At 37.2% G+C, this 19,945-nt stretch overlaps 1 protein-coding gene across 1 annotated transcript in view; it reads left to right on the top strand.

Annotated features, from left to right (window-relative positions):
- The window catches only part of MMP16 (matrix metallopeptidase 16), a 239,776-nt gene extending 221,632 nt beyond the window's left edge, over positions 1-18,144 (top strand). Inside the window, exons 8-10 of the mRNA XM_032804586.2 lie at positions 2,863-3,013; positions 8,442-8,557; positions 12,981-18,144. Of these exons, the coding sequence (XP_032660477.1) occupies positions 2,863-3,013; positions 8,442-8,557; positions 12,981-13,315 (602 nt within the window). The 3' untranslated portion in view covers positions 13,316-18,144. The remainder of the gene's footprint in view (positions 1-2,862; positions 3,014-8,441; positions 8,558-12,980) is intronic.
- The last annotated feature ends 1,801 nt before the right edge of the window (positions 18,145-19,945 follow it).

Genomic DNA, 19,945 nt, shown 5'->3' with positions numbered 1-19,945 from the left:
TGTATGACAGAAATTTCCTAGAGAAACTTTAAATTTCATATGTTCACACTTCTTTCCTCTGGTGCTGATACATAGGAAAATATACTGAACCAAGCTTCTACAAAGGCCTCCTAAAGCCAAATGCACCAATAGTGACCTGGGACTTTGTATCACGAAAAGTATCCTCTGGCAAGCTGGAATACCTCTTCTTGAAAGTGCAGGTGACAAGCAGCTGCAAAGAAACTGATAAAAGATTTGCTTTGCAAACCCAGCATGGGAGGGATTAAAACTGTATCCCCTTTCCTAATTAAAAATGTGATGAAAAGGAAAGCATACTGTAAATTGCTGAGGTACAGGTGAGGGGATAAAGCCTTCCTTTACTTTTTTTAAGAATTCCCTTATTTAATACCACAGAGGGATAACTAAAATATAAAACAAACTGGGAATACAGCTTTCTAGATTTTCCATCCCAGTGACTCTGGCATAGACTTGATCCTAGGTCTTTGGGGCGAAGTTAAGTTTCCTTATAAAATATTTACATAAGATAGTGCCTAAGGGTAGATAAGTGTTTGTGAAGCAGCCTACCCAGCCACATAGTTAATACAATGACTAGTATGGACTGCTACTCTTATGTCTGTCATGTGCCACTGGGCTATCTGCATAGACGTGTAGCTAGGCAAATGCACTTTGAAACATCTTTTCCATTGGCTGTCATAAATAAGGGTGTTTCTGGATATAGTGCATTAGGAGGGACAAATATCTGGTTTACATTTTTTGGATCAGTTTCACCACTGATTTATTCCAATTTACACTAGTGTTAATGGTCATGGTTGAAACTCCACTTATTGGCAACTTAGAAGTGATTAGTAGGACAGTTATGGCTTCAGAAAGGGAGACACTGGCTGAAATAAATTCAGCAGAGGCAAGTCCACTGATGCACCAGCTCCACTCAAAGGGTCCTATTGTGGGGAGCTGCAGTGAATTTCAGATGGGTTCCACCTGTTTTATGCCAGGTCCCTGACCACTGGTCTTCATTCTCTCTCTTTGTATGGTAAGGCCCAAGAGGTCTAATAATTTTCATTACCTTTCTCTGGACCTTTTCTATTATGCCAGTCTAAAGGATTGCCAAGCTGTTGACAGGCCTTCTAAGTAATAGTTACTACTCTCACAGATTAATATTGTTATTAGTAATAACATTTTTAGCAACATGCATGTCCATAATGTTATATATAGAGAGAGAGGATAAATACATGGTCGCTACCCAATGGAGCTTACAATGTAACGTAAACACAACATGACATCACACAGGGACAGATGACATAAGACAAAGGAAAAGGGAAGACACTGAACAAACTAAGATTTTGGGATGTTACTAATCCTAAAGTATGCATCATATTAGGACTCCTCCACCACCTTTTAAAATTAATGTGCATTGTCTTAGATTGCCATGAGAATATGAAACATTATTGAAGTGACTGTGGTAAGAAATCTAGTGATGATCTTGTCTGACCTCCTGCATAACACTGGTCATAGAATTTTCCCCAAAATTATTCCTACAGCATCTCTTCTGGAAAAAAAAAAATCCAGTTTTGATTTTAAAATTGCCTGTGATGGAGAATCCATCATGACCCTTGGTAAATTGTTTCAATGGTCACTTACCCTTAACATTAAAAATGTACATCTTATTTCAAGTCTGAATTTGTCTAGCTTTAACTTCTAGGCATTGGATCATATTGTACCTTTCTCTGCTAGATTGAAGAGCCCTGTGATGGGGTGTATAAACCTCACACTAGAACTGAAGGGGGTTAGGGAGCAATTCTAGACCCAAAAGACTGTGTCCAGTCACACCTGCAGAAAATGCTCTAGCTAGAGATGGAGTTTAAGAGGGAGCCAAACAACTCAGAAGGGGCCTGACAAGGCAGAGAGAGGTGATGGGTTTGTAGGAGTTGCTCAGGAAAGAGAAATAAAGCTATGTGACGAGAGAAAAAGTAATTTTGTAGTGGAGGAAGTCAGTATCCTCCTGGGACCTTCTACAGACTTCTGTGGCTTGGGAGGAGATTGGAAGGAAACAGATGCATAGAGGAAGCTGGAGTTGTAGACTGGTGAAAAAGATTGAGTGGTGAAGAAGAGGAGCACAGATTATAACATTTTCGAAAGTACTAATGTGTCTTAGGCACCCAAGTCACTTTGGTGCATCTGAAAATGTTTCTCAAAGGGTAAATTTTTCTTCCAATTGAGTTCAGTGGCAAAACTCCCATTGAATTAAATGGGGCCACGATGTCCTCATTTCCTCTCTTTGCATGCCCAATGGAAGAAGAGTGATAGATGATATGATCAAATAGTTTCATAAAATACTTTAAAAATGAACTAGTGTATCATGTGTAAACATTTTAACTCTCTGTATCACAATTAGAGCACGTGGTAATAGGAACATGTGGTCTCTAGGAAAATCAGAATTTCTAGGAGTTATGCATATTTTTTTAATCTAAATGTTTCCCTATTCAGTTTTACCCTAAAATTCACCCTGCTTCCCTTGTGAAAAACAAATCTGTTGTGTAGTGTTGTTCTTGTAAAATGGATTACATTACACCACCTCCCGAGGTGACTTCATCTGTAGTCTGAGTATAATTCTTATGTGGATTATCTGCACAATTTTCTGGGGTAGTACTGAATAAAAGATGCTGTACAAATATAAGATATCTGTCGGCCGTACCTCATTTTATTTTTCAGTGGCTTCATTAATGAAACATTTTCCAGTGTAATATATTTAGCAGGATCAGCATATTGCTTTATTCGTTTGAGTGTCTTTCTTATTTCCTTAGAATATTCTAATTGTAATACTGAAAGCTCTGGAAGTTAACATATGTATCTGCTTTTGTTCAGGTAACCAGTTCTGGGTCTTCAAGGATACCACTCTCCAGCCAGGGTACCCTCATGATTTGATAACACTTGGAAGTGGAATTCCTCCCCATGGTATTGATTCAGCAATTTGGTGGGAGGACGTTGGGAAAACCTACTTCTTCAAAGGAGATAGGTTGGTAAAGGAATCCTAGAAGGAAATTATTTGATTGATTAATGTCAGCCAAGACATATTTGTTGTTGCCTCATGTTGCCCCAAAGAAACAATCTGATCCATTTATATTATTAAATATTAAGTGTGGGTGCAATTCGCCCTGGTACAGAGGGCCATCAGAAGGCATACGCATTACTTAAAGCCTATTGTGAGGACTTAAGTGGTGCCTTTACTTGTGCTATTCTTCTACAAAGAGCTAAGTTTTCCTCTTCAATATCTGTAATTTATTTCACCAAAATGCTGGGGGAGGGGCAGGGGTATTTGAAATCACTTCCCCCCTGCCAAAGTTGACACTTTTTTTCAGATTATTTTACTCTGAGTTTTTATATTTTTCTTTGAATTTTCCAGAAAAAAATTTCTATGACCTCACTGCAATGTTGAGTCTCCTTTATTGATGGGCAAACCTTTTAAGAATCAGCAGGAAATTCAGAATTTCAACTATTTAAAACTTGAATATTCAAAGTAATATAATTAAAATGTAATATCAGTTTACTCACTCATAGTTCTCTGATCTTCAATCTTAACTTCCATTTTCCTCATGCCTCCCCTGCCTTCATTTCTAATCCCTACCATGTAAGCAGGAAGGGCCTGATCCAAAGCCTGTTAAAGTTCATGAAAATGGCTTCTGTGCTACTCTTTAGAAATGAGGTTGGAAAGGGAAAAAAAGTCAGAGAACTACTTGAGCAGTTTAGGATCATGGTTTAATTGAATTACTGTTAAATAAAGTTTACAATCCCTTTACAGGAGGCAACATGTGCTTGTGGTTAATAAAGCACAGAACTGAGAGGTAGGAGATATGTATTTTGTTCCAGATGTGAAACATATTTGCTGTGTGACCTTGGGCAAGTCACTTAACAACTCTGTGCCTGGCTTTTTACATTTATAAAATTAGGCTAAGAATATTTATCTACCTTACAGGCCAGAGGAGTAACTGTTTTGTGAAGCACTTTAAGTGATGTGACTTTGTAGACATACAACACATTAATATTATTAAAATTATATTTGTGTGTGTTGCTTTCTTTGAAGCACCCAGCTTCAAAAAACAAATTATTACTATTATTACTACTGCTATTACTCTGTGTTGTTTGGATCTCAGTATTTTAAGACATTAAAAGTATTGTTGGGTATCTTAAGAAATATATTTGAATATGCTGTACAGTATGTCAGTCATACTGCTGTTAACCATACTGGTGTTTTGCTTGTTTGTTTTGGTGGAACTAGGTTAACAGTATGCTAAAGAGCACCACAATTTTTTAAAAAAGGTATAGATAATCTTCAGATTTCTGTAGCATTCTTGGGAAAGGAAGTAGGCAACTGAATCAAATTTCTGGTGTTTGAAACATGTTTTCTTTCAAATGTATTCCAAAGAATCAGCATCCACTGTGAACAAAAACAGTTCTACAATTTGCATCTTGTGGATGAGAAGATTTTTTTATTTAAGTTTATTGTCAGTTAATAGTTTTCTGCCTGCATGTTTCTGGGAAAACATATACATTAAGTATCAGAGGGGTAGCCGTGTTCGTCTGGATCTGTAAAAGCAGCAAAGAGTCCTGTGGCACCTTATACACTGTAAGGTGCCACAGGACTCTTTGGTGCATGTACATTAAGAGTCTTATGTGAGCTATACTTTTTTTAGGCTTTACTCAAAAGAGACGTTCTATAATAGATTTCCATTCATAGACAGCTAGTTCAAGTCAAGACCTTCCTAAAAATCCTGTTAGCAGTAACACAAACTAGAGAACTATCAAAGGAAACTTCTATTGATGGAGAAGTTGCTGCTTAGAGCCATAACAAGCATAATGAGGCTCAGCAGGATAGAAAATGCAATACAGAATGTAAGGAGAAAATCGAGGAACATGAGCCCTGCAGAGATAATTGAGCTATTATAGGATATTGGTCACCAGTGGGAATAAACCCATATCCCACTAAGCTTCTTGGTATGTATGGTTTATATCACAATTTTTTCTTAGTGTAATGTTAGAGTTGAATTCTCCTGCTGGTTTTAATTGTATATATAAGCCTGTTATAGGTTATTTTTCTGAACTAGGTACAACACAATCTTGCTTCTTTTGTAGCATGAGGTAGAAATGAAAGATAGGAAAGAGGTTATGCCAGAGTCAAAGTAGGAAGGTATGTTTCTCCAAATACAGTTATGTAATACAAGGAGCTCTAGGTTTACTTTGTCCTGACAGTAATATGTGGTGTACGTGCTCCATAAGAGAATGTAGACATAGCTTTAAAAGTCCCAAGAAGTGATATAAATAAAAGATATGCAGGATGGTAGCTTATGAAGTCTTAAACATCAGCTATGAAGTTTATGACAACATGAAGATTATTTTAAACCCAAATTGTTAATAGAACATAAGTACTAAAGAAAACATCTATAGACTATGACATGTCCAAATTAATCTATGTGCAGAGAGAGAGGGATTCCAATAAACATGTAAGTGAGCCAGGGAGATAGTGCTCCTGAAAAAATTGAATGAGAGAGCTAGGAGGAAGGAGAGTTTACAGCTCAGTGATATATTTCTTTCTTATTGGAATGCAACAGTGTCTATTCAGGTGATGACAGATTTGCACCTTTTGACCCATGACTCTGTTTACAGTAACTCAGGCGGGGAGATTGTTTTTGTTTTTCTGCATTGTAAAGTTTAACTGTTTTTTCTTTTAAAAATCTTAACATTACTCTAAAACACTGAATGCCTAAATAACTAGCATTAGATAAAGCACATTAACAAATGTGCACTTTTATTTTATCTTGTGTGTTTTTTCCCTTTTCCAGTTCCACTAAGTGCACTCCCATAATTGCTAATCCACCATTCACTGAGGAGCCCCAGCCTGTCTCGTGCTATCAATGCACCAGTAATTGGCACTGGCGGAGGGAGTCGGCCTATTGGAATTTGGGAAGTCTGGGTTTTCTTTTAGCGATTCTGATTTTGTAAAAGAAAAAAACTGATTTTTAATTCCTTTGGGTGCAAAAAATCGAAAAATTTATATTTTAGAGAGCCGCTGAATATTGAGGAAGACCTAGACTGCGCTATTCCTCACTCTGTAGAGAGATTCCCTGCTCCAATACAGTACTTAAGAGATAACTACAATCAGCCCATACCCAGTGAGATTTCCTAGCAGTGCAGAAAAGCAGCAATCACAGGGTGCCAGGCCTACACCAGCTCAGTGCTCCAAAGGAACTATTTTTAACCAGAGCACCGATTTTTGAAAGCTCAAGAGGACCACCTATCTCAGCCATCCTGGCAGGAAGCAGGACAAGGAACCCAAGGAGGGGGAATACGAAAGAACGGAAGCAGTTAGGGAATTATGTAGTGTTCGGAGGAGTTAAAAAGGGAGAGAGGACAACAAAGAAGTCAGGGAAAAACAAGGAAAGAGAAGCAAGAGGGGAAAAAAAGGGGAAGAAACAATAAACATATAATAAAGTGAAAAGGTCAGACAGCCAGTAATGATAGAAGGGAGGAGGGAGAGAATACAAGAAGGAAAATGCAATATTAGACACAGCAAGCCAAAGAAGAGAAATGGAAAACTAAGGAATGCACCATTAAAAATGGTGAAGGAAAAAAAGGTTTGATGCACTTAATATTTTAAAGGTGTGTTGATTGTTTCTATATGTTGTTTCCCCCATTTATTATAGTGCTCTGAAGGATATCCAAAAGCTCTGTTAATATGAGGGGACAGAATGATGTTGCTAATGGGACTTGTTGGAGTCTGATTACTGGTGAATATGTAACTAGATTAAGGGATCAGGCTTTTAAAAATATTTTATACCACAGTCAGAAAATTTATTTTTATGGATGTCAGTTGTTTTCTTTTATCAGTTTTAAATTTGTCACCTTTTAATTTCACTGAGTGTCAAAAGCCAGAAAAAAAGCCTTACAGTGAGAGTTTGAAAGGGCTCAGTCTGTTTTGCTTATCAAGAAGAAGATTAAAAAGTGACTTGATTAGAGTGTATAAATACCTTCACAAGGAGAAAACACCAGGTACTAAAGGGTTCTTTAATTTAGCAAACAAAGGCTTTACAAGAACCAATGGCTGGAAGCTGAAGCCAAACAAATTCAAATTCAAATTGGAAATTAGGCATATATTTTACCAGAGAGGGTGTTAATCATGGAAACAAACTGCCAAAGAAAGTGGAGGGTTCTCTATTTCTTGATGTCTTTGAATCAAGACTGGATGCCTTTCTGGAAGATAGTAAAAAATTATGGAAATAATTTAATATGTAAATTATTCAAAACCCATGGAATTTAATAGAGAATTCTTTTTAATGTTTTGTATTTAATCATCCTATAGAATTATATAGCAGGAATATAATTAATTAAACTATATATAGAGAGAGAGGATGATTGTTAAATTATAGGAACTTTGGATAAGATAATTTGATTTAGAAATAACAATGTTCTGATCACTTACAAAGTGTACATGTGCAGTAAATCACTGAACTTTTCTGAATGATCAGAGCATGCACAAAAGTTCCCTATTCCAAATGTTCAGGAGGGGATATTTTATCTGTTTCATAAACAGCAACAACTATTCAAGAGTAGGGAAGGGCAGTTCTGACTTTGAAATCCTACAGCAAGCTTTAATACCTCCCAACAAGCTTGGATCTTTAAGCAGAGGGAGCCCTGCATAAAATAAGATGCCATCATTATTATATGATACAGTGTTACCATGAAACCACATATTGTTATAATCAAAGATGCACACATACATCATTTTGTATTGCTGCCTCCAAACAGACGCTGAATATTAACACTGCTTCGTCAGTGTAAATAAGATCAATTATGTATTCTTATTTCTCACAAGTTCAGGTTGCCTTGAACTTGTGGGCTTCTAATTTCTACACTGAACTTTTTATCCTTTCCACCAAAGAGATACACAAAGTACATATCATTTTCTATTATTTTATACATATTGTATGATCATAGATGTAACAAAAGACTGTTGTAGTGAATACACTTAAGGAGTAGAGTTAAGCTTGCTGTGGGAGCTTTAACTCTGAATTCACTGGCTTTAGTATGATTAAGATCTCAATTGAAACATAATGTAGTTTTTTGCATATATCTCCTTGCTGTGTTGCTGTGCAGAGGCCCTAGGCACCAGAATTGCTCTGAGTATAAATAAGGTGCATGTTGATTTAGTTGTCAGGCTGGAGAAGTCTTTTATCTTCGGTGAACTTACTTGAAACAGCTATCCAATCAGCAAGCAGGATTAACTTTCTTTGATACCTGGTAGTATTGCTAAACAGGAGAGCCCTGGTTGCCCCAGTTTCAGTTGTTAATTGCAGCACTTTGTTAGAAAGAAAACAGCATGGAATTAGCATATCTGCTATCTTTATAAATGCATATTTGGTGATCTACTTTTATTTTATTTTTTTATTTAGGTACTGGAGATACAGTGAAGAAATGAGGTCCATGGACCCTGGTTATCCAAAATCAATCACAATCTGGAAAGGTATCCCAGAATCTCCTCAGGGAGCCTTTGTCCACAAAGAAAATGGTATGCAAGCACTTTCCTAGCTTGGTCATTTCCTAACATCTGTTATCATGATGTAGAGATGTGTAAAAATGATTGGCTAATCAGGTTGGTGGGCTGGCTGATCTCTCATTATTTTGCAAACAGGATGTTTCATGCTGTGGAACTCTTCTTAAATTGTTACATATAATTCTTTGATTAGTCTATTTAAAATCACAATGACGGAGAGAAAAGATTCTTAATTTTTATATAATAAGCTTTCATTTGGGTTTGTATTTGTTTTGGTTTTGCAGGATTTTAGTACTTCATAAAAGAAGTTTCCTACCTGAGTGTATCTGTTTGAATCTCCATGTTGTTAATGGTTCATATAGGATAAAAGCTTTTAGATTCATTTTGCTGTACTGTAGTCTAGACCCAGGCTGTTCGGTATATGAATAGAAGTATTCTGAAGAATCTGTAAATCAAAGATGGCATAAATGTATAAAGCAGAGCTGCAGCTCACAGAGACTTTGAAATCCAGCATGCCATGCTATTACCTGCACCAAGATGGAGTATCTCATGCTGCAACCCATAGTTTCCAACTGGCCACACTTCCCTATGAATGAGAGCAGCTGAAATCTGCTCCATTTTATGCAACTTAAGTGCTGCCCTCAGGCTAGTGGCAATTTGCCAGCACAGCCCTCAGCTGCATTAAGTTAGATGTCCTTGATGTAAACAAAAATATGCGCTTGCAGTCACTTTTCATTGCTGCAAGTATTCAAGTGTTACTACATGTATGATTAATTTATTAGTGATGGGGGTTGCGGTTTTTTGTTTTTTTCAGACAGTGCACATATTTCTTGCTATCTTATTTTCATTTCTCTTTAGTAGATAAATATAAAGCTTGCTTTCCTAGTGTAGTTCATTTCAGAGTCTTAATTTCTTCCTATAACTAGATGAACTAATGTGCTGTGGAAATATGCAAAATAACTTCCTTGCTTTGTCTCTGTTTCATCCATCAACAGAAACTCTCTCCTGATTCTGGCATTTGGCTAGATTTTTTTTTTTTAAACAGGAAAGTAGGTCAGGCAAGATGACATGCTGCATATATCACACTCAATAGCTAGCTCTCTGTGTGTATACATGTATATGTATAAATATCTATGCACACATATACATAATGGATTTGGTCTTTGCTCCCTTAAACAAATGATAATTTAGACATGCTTCTTAATATTTGCTTACTTCATGGAACTATAATCATATTATTTTTCTGGATAGAGTAGACTCACCATCACATGCAAAGTGTCAGTGTTGTGCTCAGTGGATTATACACATATCTCCTATTAGCAATGAAAGTTGTCTTCCTTCACACCCAGGCAGATATGGTCTGAAAGTGCTGCAGAGACAGAACGCTTATCCCTGGAGCAGTGGGAGCTCTTTGAGTCACCCTGCATCAAACCCTGTGCCCAACTCAAGAATAGCACTGATGGACTTTCCACTAGCATGCAACTCCCAGAAGAGCAGTGAAACATGACCTCAGTTCTTCAGAGAAGGGTAGCAATAAGAGATGCTCAGGACTCTTGGAGAGCCTTAAAGGAGCCCCGAAGGAAAGTCCCTGAAGACAGGATAACAGATATTTCTTTTAAGAGGATGATTACATTGCGATTGCACATGGAGACAATGAAACTGGAGAAGATACAAAAGAAAAAAAACACAGCTTAATTTAAAAGAATTCTGATTACATTTGGCCCCAAACCATTTTCCTTCCACTGCTTAAATAAAGATTTGACATGAAATTTTACCAGAATGCTTTAGGGAAAAAACTTAGGAAGAATTTCTGCCAGTTAACCCATATCATCTGAAAGAATGTATCTTTTTTATCCTCAGTCTTTTAGTTTCCTATTAAAAACTGAGTTGGGTTTGCTAGGGATGGCAGCTAGGAAGAGTGGAGCTAAATCCATCCTCCAAAAAGCTATACAAAACAACAACAATAAACTGAGTAGAATCGCACGAAGGAGGGGTGTGTAAAAGCTGGCAATCCCAGACCCTCTGCTGTTGCCAGCTCAGCACTTTGAATGCTTTCTGACCCATTTGATGATCTAGAAGCTCAGTAACCCATGTGTGATGCCTGTGAAGCTTTCCCTTCTGCTTCTGCACTGTGGTCTTGTCTTCTAGTGTAGCAGCAGGAACCCTTACCAGGCAGGAGCAGGCATGGCAAGCAGCAAACTTCCTTCTCTATTCCCACATGGCCTTCATTCACAAGAACTGCTCAAGCCCAGAGTACACACAGTTACTGCTCCTTCTGCCTCCTGTGCAACACAACACCCTCTCCCCCAGAGATCCCTGATGTGTGGGTGAGGAGCCAGGCAGTAGCTGGAGAGAAGGGAGATTCAGAGGAATGGCAGGGAGTGGGAGCTGGATAGGTTCAAGCAACTAATGCCAGGGCCATGAGGACTGCAGCCAATTGGTTTTCTGAGTGGTACATCTTTATTTTTCTGTTTAAATTCTGTACCCTCCTTGAATAATAACTTGCCAAGTGCCTATAGCTTTGTCTGTCTTTGTAGACTAGTAGGTGGTATAAACTTGTCACCAGAATTTTCTGGGAGAAATATTAAATCTCATGCATCAGGGCTTAAGCCATTCTCTATTAGAGATCAGGTAGAGACCGAAAGTCAGGTGTGTATGTGGAGGGGGGGCAACTATGGATAGGTGCATACTGCAGGGTTCTTATTCTTTCTTCTGAACCATCTGGTTGTGGGCACTGCCAGAGATAGGATGCTAGACTGGATGCATCTAGGGTGTGACACAGCATGGTAATTCCTAAATCCCTATGGTTTTATCCCCTCATTTCATCATGCAAGTCTATAAAGTTAGTTAATATCAGTATCATTTACCTTTGCCAAAGGTGGAGTCTTATTAAGAGTCAACATGTGCAGTGCTTTTCCAAAAACACATTATTTTATGGAAGACATATATATGGATCCCTGTTGTAAACTATGGTTTAGACTACTCTAATTTTCTATTTGTTCATGAACAAATGAACAAACATTTTGCAACTCAAATTTGGTGGCATAGTAATAACATTAGTGATGTTTTATGCTATGATCCAATGAAATGGAAGGTATTTTGTGACCAAATATCTTAACAGTAGTTTTGATATAGCTCACTATTTTTCTTTTTATTCAGCCAGACATATACCTTTCTAGCTAGAGTCTTAGACAATAAAACTGAAGGGAACCATATGTAAAATAATACCTGCTCAACTGTCCGCAGAATAATTAGAATTAAATAAATAGTGACTGCAAAAAGATTTTTTTTTAATTCCTCACATTGATAAATATGCAGATGTGGGGAACAAAGGCTTGTGTGTAGTTCTGAACTGGAAAAGAAATATACTAACACGTCTTCTTCTGCACAACTGAAAGTGCCTGACTTTTGTTTGAGTAAGAGATTATTATTATTATCTCTAATATCTAGTCCACTAATCTTTCCAGCAAGCATTATTAATATGCCATTATTAGTATGACAAGTGATACCCAGTCTGTCTTTGTGTTCTTACTCGCCTTTTGTGCTGTAGGAAAGAACATGAGGATTATCAAGTAAAGCTCGGGAAACCTCCAGTTGTATGCATTCAGGTCATAAACAATAGGAGAGAGTGTACCCATTGTGGTTTGTTTCATGCCAGATCAATGCCATTTTTCAGATGGGATAGTAACATAATTTAGGTTTTTGGTAGGATATTAAGATTTCTTCATGTAGGTATATTTCCTAATTTATATTGGATTGCATCTGAATGATCACATACCAGTTCCCTGCAGAAAATGTGAAGCTGAGTACACCTGTTCTCTCTTGGTAAGGCATCTGTTCATTCATATAGTGTTTCCTCCATCTGAAGTACGGTGGCAGGCTAAAATGATATTGAGGAGAGTCAGTTCTTATTTCAGCTTGGTTTAGCACAGAGTTGGAATTCGTTTAAACTGATCTCCCATCCTGAGAGGGACTCTGACTCCTTGAACTACTGGAACTCAGCTCTGGCGCTGTGGTATAATTCTAATTGTGGTCAAGTATTCAATTAACAGATTAATCATTAGGCCTCTAAATTCCTCAATTGCTTTTCTCTAGCATTTCTTCATAGTCATATTATTAGAATTAGACTAGATCCGAGTTTATTCAAATAGGAAACTTGAGGTTTAAGGTTTTTTAAAGACAAGAAGGAAGTGAAGTTATGCCTTGGTTGCTAGTTTGGACAAGAGCTTTCTTATGAGCCATATACCTATTGCCAAGAAGATCTGAAACCTTCCTATCCTGATCTGCTGCTGAATAATCCATATTACTTTAACATTATAGATTCCGGTGCTCAAAAAATAACTCAGTGTCATTTGGTGAATATTGAAGGCTGTTTAACGTCAGTCTTTATAAGGAGATTGTCGACATGACCATGAATAATTACACTTTTGTTTCCCAGGCTTCACATATTTCTACAAAGGAAAGGAGTATTGGAAATTCAATAACCAGATGCTCAGGGTGGAACCTGGATATCCCAGATCCATCCTCAAGGATTTTATGGGTTGTGATGGACCAAGAGACCGGGACAAAGACCGACACAGCCCTCAAGATGACGTGGACATTGTCATCAAACTGGACAACACAGCCAGCACTGTGAAAGCCATAGCCATTGTCATTCCCTGCATCCTGGCCTTGTGCCTCCTTGTCTTGGTTTACACTGTGTTCCAGTTCAAGAGGAAAGGAACACCTCGTCACATACTGTACTGCAAACGCTCTATGCAAGAGTGGGTGTGATGTAGGGGTTTTTTTGTCTCCCAGGAATTTGTGGTTACTTAAGATTCGACGTAAGAGCTGTTGTGTGGTTTCCTAGCTAGGAGCAGGCATCTGTCAGCCTGAATCAGAGCTGATCTTTAAAACCCAGGGGGTTGCCTGTCCTGCACATGAGTGGGGATTCACTCTACTGGGAAGCTTCCATGATAGACAGTATCTGCCGTTTCTTCAATCCTTTGTCTTTCTTTGTCATTCGGTTCCAGGCCTTTCCTCTGCACGCTCAATACCCAATAAACGATCAGGATTAACTAATGAAGAGGAAAAAAGAAAAGAAAAATCCAGTGTTTCTACTGTTTTTCTCCTAAAGCCTGTTCCCCTTTGAAAATAATTTTGCTGAAAGTAAACTTTTTTTTAATTAAAAACAACACAACAACCCACAATTGAACTTTCAGGAAAGTGTGAAGACCCAAACAGCTTTGTCTCCAAAGAGGATTGCTTTCTGTCTGCTATGAATTTAGTTGTATACTCCTACACATGATTTTTATCAAGTGGGAGACCTGGATGACACGCAGGACTTCAGACTGTTCGGACAGCCATTTTCCAACAAACAAGGGGCCAAAATATCTGCAATATAGAAACAGCCTTAATGATACATTCATTTTGTGTTTTATACAGCTGTTCTGAGCGATGTCCTCAATGTTTTAATACATTTATATTCATTACTATATTTCAAACAGAACCTTTTTTTATTGTTTCTTTCGTTTGTTGATTTTCCTGCATCATTTTTTTCCCAAGCTGTACCAGGCCAACTGCCCCAGGCCTTTCATAGGTCTGTCAGAAACACTCATTCCAAAGCATAGCGAAAAACAGCATGTCTCTGAAGTGGATTGCATTGAACTAAAGTGACAGTCATGTTGTAGAGAAAATTGACACTAGCATTACATTGGTGTAACCCTTTGAGAACTATAGGATTCGTTTTTAGAGTCTGAAGGATGCTAATCTTGGTTGCTATGGAAGTATTGGACTGCAGAAGCGGTATGTGGAAATACAGGTTAATGAAATTCAGGTTTTTAAAACAGATATCCTGTAAGTATAAGTAAGGGCTTTCAATTACTTGCATTATTGATAAAAAGCATTTATAACAAACGAACAGAAACAAAAATATATTTGCCAGCTACTTTCTGGTAAAACAAATACTTATTTTAATAACTTCTAGCACTCACATAGGATTTTTTGAGCTGGCTATAGTTTTACAGCTTAGCTTTTTATCTTAGACATATTGAATTTCTGTTTTAAACTATGTTGCATGATAATTCAATTTGCCTTAGTACATGAATACATGAAGATAGTGTTACAGTTTGAAAGGAAAGTTAAAATGATGACTCTGATGTTGCATGAATATCGAGTGAATTACCTATTGCATGCTTAACATAGTTCTCAAAGGGTTAGTCAGATCTCTGGCATTTAGCTGTACATTAAATCACTGACAGAGCCAAGGGACCACCAAAGCATTTGGTCATTGTGTGTAATTTGTGCTAACAGCAGTATTATCAATTTCATGTGACCTGCAGAGCAGGTTTGTATCAATATTTTTTTCCTAGAGAAAAGTCAGCAACTGACAGACCTCTTTATTGATTTTAGGAGCTGCTTCTTGCAGTGATAGGCTTTACAGTCATTGGGCTGTGAACTTATTAGAGATGGTCAGAATGAATGCACCCCATGAGTCAGACACCTGGCTTTGTATGAAAGCCAGGATTTGAGGGGAGTCGCTTTTGAAATAATGAACAGCTTGCCTTGAACTTGATTATTGATCTGTTGACTGTCATCAAGTTAAACATTGTCTTCTGCGAAAAGCTTCACTGTCTGAATTTCCTTAAATTGCACTGTCCTATGTCTTCGCTCTTTGACCTTTAACTTGCAAAATGGCACAAACTGAAGATAATCTGGTGTTGCAAATCAGTTTGGATTAGTTTTTTTTTTTAAATGGCCTGATATTCATTATCCAAGATTACAGAAAAGCATTGAAGTGTTTTCTTAGGAAAGAAGTGACAGCAACAAAAATATTTATGGTAGATCTGTAGATGGGCATTTTGCTATATATACATGCACACTCTAAAAATGAACTACAGTAGAAGTGAATTTTTATTTAACTTGAATACAATTTTCAGTATAAAATTAGTAATTTCTACAAATAACTAATCATTAGTGACAAAGTTATAAAAAAAAGTACTTAAATACTTGAAACAGCCAGCATTGGCTTTTACATAAAACAAGATTTTTATACTAGATTCAACAGATTTCTTACTGATTTCCTAATATACATTACTGGATTATTTTTTAGAGAGTGTAGGTATATATATACATATAAATATATTATGATTATTATGATGATTTTGGTAATGGATAGCTTGACTGCCTTGAATTTATATTTATATTGAGCCTAGCATGAAAAATTTGTATGCTTTTTTGTTCAATTACATGATTTGATTTTGATTTGAAGACTTATTTTATGATCATGTGTGGCATGCTATAAAGCATCGCAAACTGTTATTTCTTAGAGCATAAACAGAAATATATATACGTACGGCTAACAAAAAAGAACAATTAGAAAAAAAGGAATAGTTTTACAGCAAATATGCAATGCAGATGGCATTTTGGAGATGTTTTGTAGAGGTACTCTATGCTATATGTTATAGGTGCACCAGTATCAGCCCATAGCATTTCTTCAGTAGATTCATTTCAGCTGTTGCTGAAAATGTAAAGAGTGCATTCACAACTGCAGAGCATAGGATAATATTTATTACACATCAGCTCATTTAGGGAATTCAAAATTCTATGCCTGCCTGTCATTTTTTTTTAATCCACTGGGTGACCTTTATTGTCCACAATCAACTATAAATTATGTTCTGCTACAGATAGAACAAAAGAACTCATGTTTTTATTCTGAATTTGTCCCTTAGATAGTTGGTGGAAACCACTGACAAAATTATTTAACCTGAAGCTGATTTTCCTCTGCAACAAGAGAACCAAACAATTTGATATTATCCTTAAAACAGAACAGCATCTCATCTGATTTCTTACACACTTAACTATTTCACTTCACTTTCAAAGTCTCTCTCATGGCAGCTTTGACTTTTTGTGCAACTATTTCCCAGAGAATAATGAAGTGCTCAGCATGTTGACTGTTGTTCATTGATAAAGTAACAAAAAATGTTTGTATTTGGAGAATTTAACTTACAGTAATTATGCTGGAAGGTAAGTGTGATAATCTCGTGCTTGATATATGGTTCATCATAGATACATGAATGCATAATAACTTGATTCTTAATCTGTTTTCTTTTAGGTAAAAGTACACATATATATTATATACAGAGAGAGGAAGAATAAAAAGAGTGTTGTATGGCATGTTTATGCCGTGCAGGTTAAGATTGTGTCAGCATTTCTATTATTATAAATTTCTATTTTCAATAGGTTATAATGCAGCCATTAAAATTTGCTTCAAGCTGAAAGATCTAGGAGAAGTTTATGTTCAGTCTAATTTCAAAAATGTATATTTGGTTGCTTTTAAATTATAGGAGTTCAAAATAAATGAGCTATTTTCTCAGGTTTAGTTTTGAACTCATATAAATCAAAAACACCTTATGATTTAAGAAAGTGAAATTTGATAAACAGTTATTCCACAGTAGAGTCTAATAATTGTTAGTGTCAACAAAGAATAGAATAAAACAGATGAACTGAGTTTTGAACGTTTGGTTTCTGCTCACGTACAGTAACCTTTTTCCTAATGCTTTTAATAAACATAGCCATATTAATATTGTCACAATCTACACTGTGAATACATACAATACTAAATATGGATTTTATCAGTCTATTCAGTCTGGCAAGCTGATTGTATAGGTTTTGTGTAAGTCAAGAATAACAAAAAGCTATTTCCTATAGATAGAAAATACTTAAATTAAATTTTATCAGAAAATAAATTTAGCAGAATATGTATTTGTATATTTACTTGATAGGTTGAAATGGAAAGACTCAGATGGCTCCAAATTAGCCATGTCAAATTCCCTGAATAAACAGAATACACATTTGGTAACATCCTATAAACAATTTTTCTTTTTCATTTCTTTTTTTGGAGTTGAGTTGGGGAGTAGGTTAAAAAAAAGGTTAAGTTTGTGAAACAGTGATGAAAGCCAGGAAATTTCAAAATGGAGGACAAGGCTTCCCTTGTCCCACGACAGTGTATGTGTGGTTCCCCTCCACCACACACCCATCCCAGAACTCCTGACTTTTTAATATTGTGGGTTAAGAATAGAGTGTAAGATTAACTCTGAATTCCTTAGCGTTTGTTAGCTTATGATGCAGTCCTGATGTTAGTTAAATGCAGCTTTTGATACTTAGTTAAATATATGGAACCAAATTCTGGCTTGTTTGTAGGAAAAAGTGCATATAGCAGAAAAGTAGGTGTGCCTATAAGCAGTGGAACATTACACTCTCATTCTAGCTTTTCACATTTATATTATTGGTGGGGGCATGGCTTGAAAAGATACATAATCAAATGGTGAAGATCAAACAGTGCATGTTCCAGCCATTATGCATTAAAGCAAGTAGGGACCCAAACTACCACACATAGCAGCACAAGTTGGAACCATGCCAGCAGGAACAGACTGAAGCACAAAGAAAGAGCTTCCAGGGTTCTTGTTTTGTTGTGAGTCCTGTATCCCATGCAAGCTCAGGCTTGGCCTGTCTGCTAGTTTGGCAGTGGCTCCAGAGGTGGAAGAAGCTACACGTAGCCAGAACCGCCTCAGTCAGGCAGGCAGTAGGAGAGGGGAAGGAGCCAATGCTAGGATAAGTATCTGCCTTTTGGCTGCTATACTTCCAGCTTCTTGAATGAATGATTTCAGAACCACAGTCACCACAGAATGACATCTTCATCAGTGGAAGGTGCAAATGGCCACCTGTGAAGTTGGGTGTTGAACTGTGCTGTAAAGCAAATAGTCCCTCTGTGTGTACTAAAGAACTGATAGGACACAGCTAGTGTAGTGATAAAAGCATGACTGACACCTCTCTGTTGTAACACTCAACACTCTGTTTGTTCATAGCACACTGATTATGGGGTCAAAATAGTGGTTATGTAATTTTGAGGTGAGGCTGATTACATGGAGCCACATCAGGGGCAAAAACACAGCCAAAGCACATCTTATATACATAAAAGTAACAATCTCTATATACCCATGAAAGTCAGCACAGTGTCCCTCAATGTTCTCATGACAAAATACCATGGCAGGACATAATCATGTTCCTATTTCTCTAATCCACTCTTGTACTTTGCCTACCAGCTGGCACAAAGAAACTAAGCTCATATAACAGTCCTAATCAGCTTATCACCATCATGGACTGCAATGGTTGACCCCATGCAACAGCTGACCCTGAGATCATCTAGTGTCACATAATGTAGATTCCATATGGTACAATTTTATTTTATAGATGAATGTGTGGAAGGAATAGCTCACTAATAATTAGGGTTCCAGATATTTGAGTAACACTAACACATGATCATTGCAAGTAAATGTTGTCACTACCTTAGAACATTGTTCCAAAGTATTGGTTAACACTATGCTAACCATGGATACATGGTATAAAATTCTTGTTTTCCTAACGTAGATCAGCTGTAGCATATCAGCCACCAATTGTCTTCATTTCATCAACGTTTGTGTGCGTTCACAGAGGCTATGCATACTAAATATCTCATCCCATAGTATATGACATGTATAGTGTGTAGACACCACACTGTACACTGCTGTAATGTGTCAAAAATCAAGAAAATGCTACAGAATAATGAAACCTGTGCAAGTGTTAGCTGCAGAAACAAGAATGACATCCCAAAGAGAAAGCTATCCACACTTCTCTATGTATGCACTATACTGTGAATTGCCATCACAGTAAAAACCCATAAATGATAGGTGTTACACAGTGTCACCATTATTAATGATACACATCAGCCTTGCAGTCAGGAAGCATGAACTTATAAACCTATGCAGAATGACAGCATTCACAAACTATTGTCATGGTGAGTGATCCATATTAACTGTGAAGCCCTGATAAGTCAACAATGACCCTGAACCCATTGAACCACATGTCCCCATCAACCACATGCCACCTTGTTCATAATTGCTGCCCCATTCAATCACCAGCAGTGGCACCTGGTCACACACCAGCCAGTCTCCGTTTTTTCCAATATTCAAGTACAAACCTGAATTCACAATCTTAGTCACCTAGTCACCTCTTGCTGTTACAGTAGTGCACAGTGGTCAGTTGCCATATTTCATCATGTGATTCTAGTACAGAGAGAGTGATCATGCTGAATCCATGACATGCCCCAAATGGTATGTACATCAACAGCCTTCCTCACACGTGGTTTACAAAATACAGTTGTTGTCAGTTATGGTTCCCTTTTGTTTCAACATGATGCTGAAGTCAGATAGTCACATAACAACTCTATACACAACTGGTCATTGGCCCTCACCAGCATAAACCCACATTTACCAGTGACTTGGGTGAAGCACTTCATCTTTCACTCAGCAGGCCAAATATAATATATACAGATGCTCCCTGGGTTACGCAAACCCGACTTACGGAAATCTGCACTTACGGAAAAAG

This window comes from Chelonoidis abingdonii, chromosome 2, assembly GCF_003597395.2.
Source record: "Chelonoidis abingdonii isolate Lonesome George chromosome 2, CheloAbing_2.0, whole genome shotgun sequence".
In the NCBI taxonomy this organism is placed as follows: Eukaryota; Metazoa; Chordata; order Testudines; family Testudinidae; genus Chelonoidis; species Chelonoidis abingdonii.
Note: the sequence above shows the minus strand (reverse complement) of the source record. Positions and strands in the feature narration are given on the sequence as shown.